This window comes from Arachis duranensis, chromosome 6 (assembly GCF_000817695.3).
Source record: "Arachis duranensis cultivar V14167 chromosome 6, aradu.V14167.gnm2.J7QH, whole genome shotgun sequence".
Classification (NCBI taxonomy): Eukaryota; Viridiplantae; Streptophyta; class Magnoliopsida; order Fabales; family Fabaceae; genus Arachis; species Arachis duranensis.
Window position 1 is genome coordinate 101,120,085 of NC_029777.3, and position 11,776 is coordinate 101,131,860.

General features: G+C 31.9%; 1 protein-coding gene across 1 annotated transcript; it reads left to right on the forward strand.

The window, feature by feature from the left end:
- The first annotated feature begins 4,272 nt into the window (after positions 1 to 4,272).
- LOC107495011 (uncharacterized) lies at positions 4,273 to 6,742 on the forward strand. Its single transcript, XM_021125269.2, has 3 exons — positions 4,273 to 4,472; positions 5,835 to 6,028; positions 6,298 to 6,742. The coding sequence occupies exons 2-3, from the start codon at positions 5,840 to 5,842 to the stop codon at positions 6,391 to 6,393; spliced, it is 285 nt and encodes a 94-aa protein (XP_020980928.1). The 5' UTR covers positions 4,273 to 4,472; positions 5,835 to 5,839; the 3' UTR covers positions 6,394 to 6,742.
- The last annotated feature ends 5,034 nt before the right edge of the window (positions 6,743 to 11,776 follow it).

An 11,776-nucleotide genomic window follows, 5' to 3' on the forward strand; every position in this document is an offset into this window, starting at 1 on the left:
TTTTTAAAAAAATTGATAATTAAAATTTTGCCTCCCTAGTTTTATTTTTTACATCTTTTTCCTTTCCTTTTAATCATAATTCCAGAAATGAGAGAGATGTCTTTGCCAGGACTTTTTTCTTAGTGATTCGTGTTCTTGTTGCTGTAGCTACCACCGTCGCTGTCGCTGCTTGTACTTAGCACCGCCACCACTCCTTCTACTGCCACCACACCACACTTCCGATCCCTCTGCGTTGTTGTGCTTTGTCATTTCCCCTGCGAACTACTCAGGTTTCATTTTAATCATAATTTCAGAGATGAAAGAGATGTCTCTGCTAGGTCTTCTCCATTAACATTCATGTTCTTGTCACATCTCTACAGTTACTACTGTCATTGTTGCTGCCTGCACTCAGCACCGCCACTACTCCTTCTACTGCCGCCACACCACACTTCCCAGTCCCTCTGCGTTGTTGTGTGCTTCGTCTCTGCCCCTGCGAACTACTCAGGTTTCATTTTACTTTATTTTGTTTTATTACTTTTTTCCGCAGTGTTTATTTTAAAGGTGGAAAAGAAAATAAAACAACTACTTCACTTCAATGGCAGATTTAAGTGTGGAAAAGAAAATGCATTGCCTTAACTGAGCATTGCAATTGCCAACAAGCACAATGAATTTTTCTTTGCAAATTTGTGATTATTAATTGGTGTCTGATTGTGGGAAGATTTCGAATCTGACTTGACTTGGAAAATTTATTCTGAAAAAAAAAACTTGTCCCTTTGATTTAACCAAACCAACACAATTCGAATAGGAAGTGCAATTTTTCCTTTCCTTTGTTTTTGATTGAATCAGAACTTTGCATCATATCATATGTATAATTTATATGCCTTTTTGAGCCCATGTAACAACATTGGTTCCTGTTCGTGCAGAGAAAATGTGATCTTAAGCATCCCCCTGGTGATGAAATATACAGAAGTGGTACCCTGTCAATGTTTGAGGTATATTTACAGTAATGTTTTTTGTTATTATTAATATAAGTTTATCATCTATTCATTTTTCTCTTCCTATGGTAAGTTTTATCCTAGGCCACTATGATTGATATTTTTTTATATCCAAACTCAATTCCTTATTTCTTGCAACGTTGTGATTACTTTTAATGACGGGAAGAAGAACAAGGTTTATGGCCAGAATCTGTATTATTTGGCAAAGTTGTTTCTTGATCAAAAGACCCTCTATTATGATGTAGACCTATTTCTGTTCTATATTTTGTGTGAATGTGATGATCTAGGATGCCACATGGTTGGCTATTTCTCTAAGGTAAATAATACTTGGCTCTAATCATTTCAGGTTGTCATGAGATATTTCAGTATTTATATTTTTTAATTTGCTAGCCCAATTCTTTCATCTCTTCTGAGAAGCCTGTGATGCTTTGTAATTGGTGAAACTTGACATTGGACATTGTTTTAATTTAAATATCTTATTTCTCCTCCATACTTATGCCTTGTGGTTTTGTTGCACTTATTTCTTCGTATTTACTTTACATGAACAATACTGGTGTTGATATTGACTACCTTTTATCATAAAGGAAAAACATTCCGAGAAATCCTATTAAAAATTTCTAATAGCCTTCTGTAAGCGCTCTCTCCCCCTCCTCTATCCTTCTCACATGGATGCGCACACACATTTTTGTAGATTTCATCGATTCTAATTTCAAATATTGAACAACATATGAACTTTCCAAGAAGGAGGGCAAAGTTGGCACGCCAGAAAGACCCCTTTCAGATTTTGGACTGCTAAGCTACACAGGATATTGGACCAGAGTTCTCTTGGACATTCTGAAAAAGCATAAGGGTAACATTTCCATCAAGGTAAGCATCTGTATAATAATTTTATTTCATAGAACGCATGTTATATTGTTACTGAGAAAGTTGCGTTTCTGCAGGAACTAAGTGATATGACTGCCATTAAAGCCGAAGATACATTGACAACTCTTCAGAGCCTAGAATTGATCCAATACAGGAAAGGACATCATCTTATTTGTGCAGATCCTAAGGTTCTTGATTGCCATCTTAAAGCTGCTGGTAGAGGGGGTCTTGAGGTTGATGTTAGCAAATTGATTTGGACCCCTTGCAAGGAACAAAGTAGAGGCAAGAGCTACCTACCATTTATGTAACCTTGATGAACTTGTATATATAGATTTAGGTTTGGTTGGTTAGTTGTTTTAGCACTGCCCCCTTTTGTGTATTAACAAATAACAAATACACGGTCTTGTAAAGATCTTAACTAGCTTAGGAACACACTGATTGTTATAAGCAGAATCATTCTAACCTGTTTTAATTCATGACTAAATTTATTTGTGCTTAATTTCAACAAAAGGAAAAGAGAATACTTGGAAATCGATCTTTAATATTAAAAAAAAAATAGAAATTGGTAATGATTAGATTTAATTGTGCCTTTTTTTATGAGTAATGTACTAAATCACCTCTTTTCGTGCAGTTTGTGGCATGTATTGTATTTTCTTTTTTACGGTATCTTTTAATCCTACAACTTAAAAGATTAATTTGTTGTAAATTTGTACTCGATTTAAGAGATAGCATATTGAATTAAATTCTGAAATTAATATGACAACATTATCATACAAGAGACCCAAAATTAAAAGGACTTCCCAATCAAACTTGTATTTACAAGCCACCAAAAGAATTAAGATGAGAAAAACTCAAAATCTATGAAAAGTTGAAAACCACTAAAAGACAGATATGCTATAAGGCTCTTGCAATGGTTGGTCATCAGAACACAAAATTGGTTTCCTTAGCCTACTGTCTCCTCTATATTCTCATCCATGACAAGCAACACTGTTTAACAAAAAGGGTTAGTCACTTCATGTTCAAGCAAACCATAGTAACCCTAATGACTCCTGATATCCTGGATATAGCGACCAATTTGCTGCACACCGAGATATGACGCATCTACCGCAAGAAATACTCCAAGCTTCCAAGCCGTGAGGAAATGATCAAACATACAAAACATCATGATTGAGAAAAAGAGAGTTGCGACTAACAGAAAGAAACATAGATTTGGCAAATTACCAGCTGCGCTGAGAACACTAATCTATAACCCCAACCTTCCTTCGCTGCAGCCGCTCTTTGCTGATCAGTCCAACTGGATATAATCATGAAAACATAAATTTTGCATTTCTAGTAGTAATATAATGAAACTATATTTAAATGGTGCACATAATGATTATGTTGTTTCAATTTTAACCACCAATTTCTCATCAATAGCTAGTAATTATAATGAATTTAAAATACTAGAAATTATAACCTAGTAATAGTATAAGAATGTCTCCCCTCATATCAAGATAAGAAAAATTGTTAAGAAAAAATTATACATATGATATGATGCAAAGTTCTGATTCAATCAAAAACAAAGGAAAGGAAAAATTATACTTCCTATTCGAATTGTGTTGGTTTGGTTAAATCAAAGGGACAAGTCTTTTTTTTCCAGAATAAATTTTCCAAGTCAAGTCAGATTCGAAATCTTCACACAATCAGACACCAATTAATAATCACAAATTTGCAAAGAAAAATTCATTGTGCTTGTTGGCAATTGCAATGCTCAGTTAAGGCAATGCATTTTCTTTTCCACACTTAAATCTGCCATTGAAGTAAAGTAGTTGTTTTATTTTCTTTTCCACCTTTAAAATAAACACTGCGGAAAAAGTAATAAAACAAAATAAAATAAAATAAAACCTGAGTAGTTCGCAGGGGCAGAGACGAAGCACACAACAACGCAGAGGGACTGAGAAGTGTGGTGTGGCGGCAGTAAAAGGAGTAGTGGCGGTGCTGAATGCAGGCAACAACAATGACAGTGGTAACTGTAGAGATGTGACAAGAACATGAATGTTAGTGGAGAAGACCTAGCAGAGACATCTCTTTCATCTCTGAAATTATGATTAAAATGAAACTTGAGTAGTTCGCAGGGGAAAAGACAAAGCACAACGACGCAGAGGGACCGGAAGTGTGGTGTGGTGGCAGTAGAAGGAGTGGTGGCGGTGCTAAGTACAAGCAGCGACAGCGACGGTGGTAGCTGCAGCAACAAGAACACGAATCACTAGGAAAAAAGCCCTAGCAGAGACATCTCTCTCATTTCTGGAATTATGATTAAAAGGAAAGAAAAAAGATGTAAAAAATAAAACTAGGGAGGTAAAATTTTAATTATCAATTTTTTTAAAAATAAAAAAAACAGAGTTCAATTTGTAAATATTTTTAAATGGGTTAATGGTACTCCTCTATAAAATTGGGGGAGTAAGGAATCCATGGCCTTCTCGTCCAGTTAACTCTCTTTCCTCTTCTGCAAGTAATCACATCACAACTCTCTAAAATCCCACTTTGCATTCACCCAACAATTGTCGAAGAATCTTCTCGAGAAGGCGCGAAAGTTTTACAAATCAGCTTGGGTTCATTATTCCTCGATTTTATTCGTTCCTTTTCCGTCTGCGGGTAATCCTTCCGCAAACAATCGCATTAATGCTTTTCAGTTTGTGACTCTGCTCTTTTTGTGTATTTACTAATATAATGTTCTCTATACTGTGTATTTGATTGAATGCTTTTCGCATAGTTAAAAATCTATTGCTAGCGTGCAGTTAATGTTTGCGAAAATGGTTTTTGGCATTTGTAGTCACAGCCTTACTTGAGTGGTTGGGTTTGGTATTAGATTTGGATATATTCTTAATCTTGAATTATTATTAAGGATCACTGCTTAGGGTTATGGGCAATCCCATAAGATTTCATTTTTGTGTGTAGGATTGGTCTCCAGATATGCCCTATGAAAGCTATGAAATAGAAATTGCTTCCAATTTTCATGCTTTTTGTCCTGATATAATATAATCTATGCGTGCTGCTGCTGCTTCGATCATTCAAATCAAGAGCATGTGCTTTGTTTTGATGTCAAAAATAGTAAATGGCATGTTCTCACTTCTTGGTTAGCCTAGAGTTTTTACGCGCCTAAAATGCAAATATGAATTTTTTTTGCGAGGTGAATTTTTCTTAATTAATGCTTCTGAGGTAATCTGAGCTGATTTGAGTCTACTAATTTTGTAGCACTAGGTTTGAATTCGGGTTTTTGCAGATGTTAATTAGACTTGGATGATGAGGCATCCTTTTGATTTTAATGCTAAATCTTCAATTCAAGTATTCAACTCAATGCCTATAGAGCCCCTTTTTTGGGGGGTCTCTTATACCTCAAGGTTATGGATTCAAACAGTGGAGTTAGCTACCGATAGTTGCAGTAAAGTTTGGCTGTCTATATTACATTCTTTGGATGTGGCCTTTCTCCGAACCCAGTATAATGCCGGATGCTTTGCACTGATATATGCCTGTAATCCCATCTAACTTCTGAGGTTGTTGGTATTACATTAGGAATTTAGGATTAAGATGACTCAAGTTTACTCTAATTGCCATAAGTCCCTGACTCCCTTGGTAGCTCCTCAAGGTTGAAGCCATTATCTTTGCCCCCTTTAATTTCTTTGATGCATTTTTCAAGCTAACAGGTAACTAGATATCTGATTTTATACGTACGTATGCTACAGGGGAAAGTCTTTTCTCAGAATTGTTTTTTCTAGTTTCATCTGTTGGTGTTTCTAACTGTTCATAGATAGTGTCGTCTTATTTCTTCTTTTAGAGTCTTCTTATGCATTGAAATCCAAATTCTTCTTCCGAATAAAGTCAAACAAACTATCTCGAGTGTATTTCTTCTAAAAGTTTATGTTTTAGTTACTTATTTTGATTGAAAATATGTTAAAAGTATACTCGTTGATGATCATTGAGTTAATGGTATGAATTTTTGAACTATTGCTATCTCAGAGAGCATGGACACTCAGAAAGGCCAATCTGAAAAGCAGTCTTTACCTACAACCAATCCATTTGTTGTTACTTCGTGTCGAAAGAAGAAGAACGAGGAAGCGACTTTCTTGGAGGATTTGAAAGATCACATTGACGAGTTCATTCATGCTTCTATGGATGAACACAAGACTTGCTTTAAGAATACAGTTCAGAAGGTTTGTACTCTGTACCTAAAATTTGAAAAATGCTTTGACAACCACAAGTCAAGCATCAAGAAGTAAATAGTAATTATGGAGAAGAAGTCAAAATTATTCTCATAGTTTAATTTTAAGGGATAACGTTGAGGACAATTCTATCGTCGTTTTTCCCCCTCATAATTGTTGGTTGTTCTTTTACTAATGGTTGTCAAATTAGAGTTTTCCTAATTATTTGTGTAACATTTCTTTAACATTTGCTGATGTAAGTTGTTTTGCATGAATTTCAGATGTTTGGTTTATCTAAGGTGGTTGCTGAGCAGAACGCTAATGCTGCAAGAGAAGTTGAAAGTTCTTTGCATCTTCAGACAACTGTACAAGATTAGTTTTCTTGTAAAGGAATTGCATTGTGTTTAGTTGTTTTCACCGGTAATGTTTTCACAATCATCATTGAAGTTGGTGTATTCATCACCAATTTAGTTAACAAAATAAATGTATGCAATTAATTGCCGTTGTGGTAATCTAATTGCTGGTTGAATTGCATTAGAGCATCAATGGTAGAAGAGATTCATAACTGCTTTGAGATGTGAAAAAACTGTCAAACACAGGTCAAGGAGCCCAAACATAAGAAATAGTCATCGTTGAATTTGTTTTGCTAAATAAATGTATGTAACAATTTTTACTGAAACTTTTCCAATCCACTTCGGAAAAAATATTCGGCCAACGATAAGGATTTAACAATAGATTACCTGCCAAATTACCGTTGTTCATTAAGTTTTAAAGCAATAAACTGTTCGACACTACCTAACAAAATAATTGATTGCATACAATCACAAAAAAACATAAAGAATTGACCTGCTGTGCAATCTTCGTCTTCTAGTCCTCGCCAAGAAATATTCCTTTCGAAATAAATTAATATTAAGAGCGCATTAATAGGCTTGGGAGACCATGGTAGCTTGCTTTTTTTTTTTTATCGGTAGAATGGATAACCCTCAATCCTAGGTACCTCAATGGATTGGACAGCCCCAATTCTAGGTACACAACACACCCATACACTCCTCACATATTTTTATCACAGGGGGGGGGGGGAGGGGGGGGAGATATGCCATTAGAGCCAATGCTCATGGCCTGGTAGCTTGCTTTCGATTGGTTGGCAAAAAGGAGCCTAGGGAAGCAATCTGGGCTCATCTTCTTAGACTCTCGGCCGCGTGATCTCTCTATTTTTTCTTATTGAAATGGGACGATTCTCAAAGAGGTAAGGTAGCCCTTCTAACATTCTCAAAGAAAATTTTGATTTTGGAGGAGGATTATCCCAAAACAAAAGAACCTCCAGTCTTATTTATCAGCTGATACATCTATTGTCTTTTGACTCTTTTCTATATATATCTGTCAAAAAGAACCTCCAATCTTATTTTTTCAGCTGATAAATTTTTTTAACAAGAGTTTGGGTGTTTCACATTACACTCAGCTAGCTCCCATTGATTAAATTAATCACTGCTTGTTTCATTCCCAAAGACCAAGCTGGCTTCAAGCCTTGAATAATAATCCAGAATTCTGCTTTAGACGCTGAACAACAGCAAACCCTAAACCGCCGCGTGATCTCTTTATTTTGATAGATCGCGAGAAAAAGGGGGAGCTAATCCCCTGTCAAATAGAGAGTAGTTAGCCGTTTGTTTCTTTGGGCCTTGGCCCCTTACGTTCACCGTAAAAAAAATGAAAGGAAGGATACTATCGTCAACTTACTAAGTTATATGGTGTTTCTCTTTAATTTTTATTTATTTAGGTCTTGTTTTAATAATTTTTGTATACTTAGAATTAAACTTCTTAAATAAGTTTTTTTGAAAAAAAAAATTTAAGATTTTTATTAATAACAACTTTTAAATAAATTATTTTGTGTTTGAAAAATTATTATAAAAATCATTATTTTAAAGTTGTGCATTAAAGGTCTGTTTGACTAAATTCATAAATGACTTTTTTTAACTTTTAACTTAAAAAAAAATATAATATTAATATCTAGTATAATTTTCAAAACAAAATTATAACTTTCTAAAAAGCTATTTTAGTATTTAATGAAAAGTTAAAAAAAAAGACTTCTTTTATAATAAAAAATTTTTTATTATTTTTTTTAAAATAAGTACTTTTAAAATTAAAAAATCAAATACATAATAATTTATTTATAAGTTACTTTTAATATAAGCATTTATTGTTTAAAATATTTTTTTAAAAATAACTTAATTAAGTTATTTACTCTGGACCTTAGTTTTTCTAATAATTAACCTCTCTTGGAGGTTCGTAATAATTAATTTTCCCATCAAATTAAGTCTTATATGCTTAAGTTATGTAGTTTTGTTAGCAGAGTAGTTTTGTTAGCAGAGTGTTTGCAAGAAGTAGTGTAAGTTGTTTGGTTAGGTCGATAAATTTAAAGGAGAAATGGTAAGCAACACATATTTGTATATTTTTATTTTTATTTGTATTTTTTTAAATTTTATTTTACTGTGTTCAGCTTTTTTGTTAAAAAAAATGAAGGTTGAACTTTTTCTTTGGAAGCTCAGAAGTATAGAATATGAAATTATATAGTTCTGAACATATAAGAACTAATTTGATTAATTTTTAAAATTTTAAGAATGAAAATGACTTACGTTTAAATTTTTAAGGATTATTTTGATTATAAATAATTTTTTTACATATCAAGTGACACGTGACGTGCTAGATATTATTGATTTGACACGTCAATCAATCATATAGTGACACGTGAAGAACCAATTTGACTTACGTTGTATCTTTCAGTGACTAATATGCCTAAAAAATCATTTGAGAACTAATTTGACGAATAGGTAATCTTTAAAAGACGAATTTGACTATTAACCTTTAGTTTGATAGTCTTTGGCTTCTTGCTTGCAACTTTTTATTAAAACTTTGTTGAACGCTACAATCATAGTTACATGAAATAAAATATGTAAGGATAAAGTATACTTTTTGTCTCTGAAGTTTGACAAAAATTTTAAAAATATCTTTAAATTTTATTTTGTTTTAATGTTGTCCCAAAAAATTTTTATTTGCATCAAATATACTCTTGACGGCTAATTTTTCAAAAAATTTAAGACCTATTCAACAACAATTTCATAAGAACAATCTTCAATACAAACAAATCAAGCATAATTTTCATACATTATTATTAGATTGGTTTTAAATTTTTTAAAAATTTAGCCTTCGAAAATATATTTAATGCAATCAAAAATTTATGAAATAAAATTAAAATAAAATAAAATTTAGAAATATTTTTAAAATTTTTGCTAAATTTTAGAAACAAAAAATATATTTTACTTAATGTGTAATATGTTATCTATCAAATATAAATATAGTGTGAGACTTTTTTGATACGCTTTACATCTCTTGAATTAAAATTTGATATAATAATATAACTATATAGCTGTAATCATAGATATAATTATTCTTCTTTTTAGAAGGAGAATGCATTATTTCTGCTGATTTTTAAGTATTACAGATGAAAAAGGCTCAAGCTAATTTTCGGAAGATATTTTAAGGTTTTTTTTCCTACATGAGCATAAAATATTGTGTTATACTAAGTAATTAATGACTTTTTTAAGGGAGTTATTCAGATAAAAATATTTAAAACGTCTTTTTTTAAAGTTGATTTTTATTAATTAAAATTTAACACATATAATTAATTAAGTCGTGTTATTTTTGTCAAAATTAGGTGAGACAAATTAATTTAACCGAAAAAATAATGAATCAAATTTAAGGATTAGAATTTAGGATTCTCAAAATTAATATATATAATAAGAGTATTTTAGTCATTTTTTATAATAAGGGTATTGTAGTCATTTTCTATAAAAAATTATTAATTTAGACTAATTCAAGATTTGATTCACTATTTTTTCGATCAAATTAATTTGTCTGGCCTAATTTTGACAAAAATAATATGGTTTAATTAATTATATGTGTTAAAGTTTAGTTACTAAAAAACATCTTAAGAAAAAGACATTTTAGACGTCTTTATCTGAGTGGCTCCCTTTTTTTAAACAATATGAACGACCACCAATAAAATAAAAACACACTACACCTCCAAATTATCCACCTAACTTTTAATATTAGGATAATCATCCATACACCTAATGAAATAAACATTCGATATATTCATTGTTCACATTGTTTAGTATTTTTATTATTTAAGGATAAGTATTGTTTTGGTCCCTAACGTTGAGGGTCGGAATCGAAACCGTCCCTATCGTAATTTTGGATTTAAAATCATCCTTAACGTTTTTTTCGTATTAAAATCGTCCTTTTAATTTTTTTGGACAAAAATACCCTCACCACTACCAGCACAATTACCTCATCCACCACCACTACCACCAAAAATACTCTCACCACTACCAACACAATTACCTCCTCTACCACCAACACCAACACCAACACCAACACCAACACCACCACCACCACCACCACCACCACCACCACCACCACAAACACCACAACCAACACCAACCAACACCAACACCAAGAACACCAAACAACAGCAACTTCTTCCATTAACAAATTAAAAATACAAGAACAAAAACCAGATTCAACAGAACCAACAACAATTCAGAAATAAAAAATAAATAAAATCAATCAACAACAATTTAGAAATCAAAACAAGAACAAAACCAACAATGATTCAACAATTCAAATCCAGATTCTGTTGAGAATAAGTAGTATGACCACAATCCAATCAATCATGTGTTAAATAATTTGTTATTATTATTATATTAAAATGTTAATATAATAAGGTCATTGATTAAATTTAGAGGTTTATCATTGTGATAGTGATCATAATATTGAGAGATAAATCTTTTATAATTTATTTAATATAAATTGTTCTTGGTCATTGGATTATTAAAAATGACATTAATAATCCGGAAAGATCAATATATATATAATGGTCTTCATTGGATGAAGATTAATAGATTTTATTTATTAAATTATATATATATATAGATGGTGCATATAGAGATATGACCATTGAACTGACTCACTTTGAGAATTCCTAATGGTTATAATTACCGTATATTTGTCAATAGGATATTCTCAAGATGAACATAGTAATAGAGTTTTGTTTGACCTGCGACTGTCATAGTAATTAACAATGTATTTATTATACTTTGATTTCGGACACCTAATACCCTAGGGTGCTAGTTGAATGGATATTGGGTATGATTTAAATACTTGTAGAATTAATGATTTATCAATAAGGAATCCGTCAACTCTCGGTAAAGAGTTTGGGATCTATGATTATAATGACTGAAATAAATGAAACCTTGGCCAAGGGGATTGAATGAACGAAGAAATGAGTTTCTTAGGTTATTCACAGTTCATTATAATAATGGTAACAAGTTAGAGTTTGACAATTAAATCATACTCTAAGTGTTAACCAAGAGTTGGAAAGATGGAAGGAATTATACTTTGTTATTCTGAGGTTCTTAGTAAAAATATATTACTTCATACCATCGGGTCGTTGAGGAGTGTTGCTAGACGCCAACATTGATTAGTAAATTTAGTATGACTAATTTATTACCCGCTTAGTATTGAACCTATAGGGTCACACGCTAACGAGTATTCTAATTTTTGCTGTAGAATTATTTAATTATTATTTTGATTTGATCAAATAAATAATTATATTAATTCAAATTGAATATTATTATATTTTTTGCTAGCACCAACAATATAATAATAATATGATAATTGAGAATATTAAATGAGATTTGAGAA

Excerpts from the sequence above, each read along its gene's own strand:
- LOC107495011 (XM_021125269.2), top strand. The coding sequence starts at position 5,840 with ATGGACACTCAGAAAGGCCAATCTGAAAAGCAGTCTTTACCTACAACC. Across the intron at positions 6,029-6,297 it reads TTAAGAATACAGTTCAGAAG|ATGTTTGGTTTATCTAAGGT; the intron begins GTTTGTACTCTG and ends CATGAATTTCAG.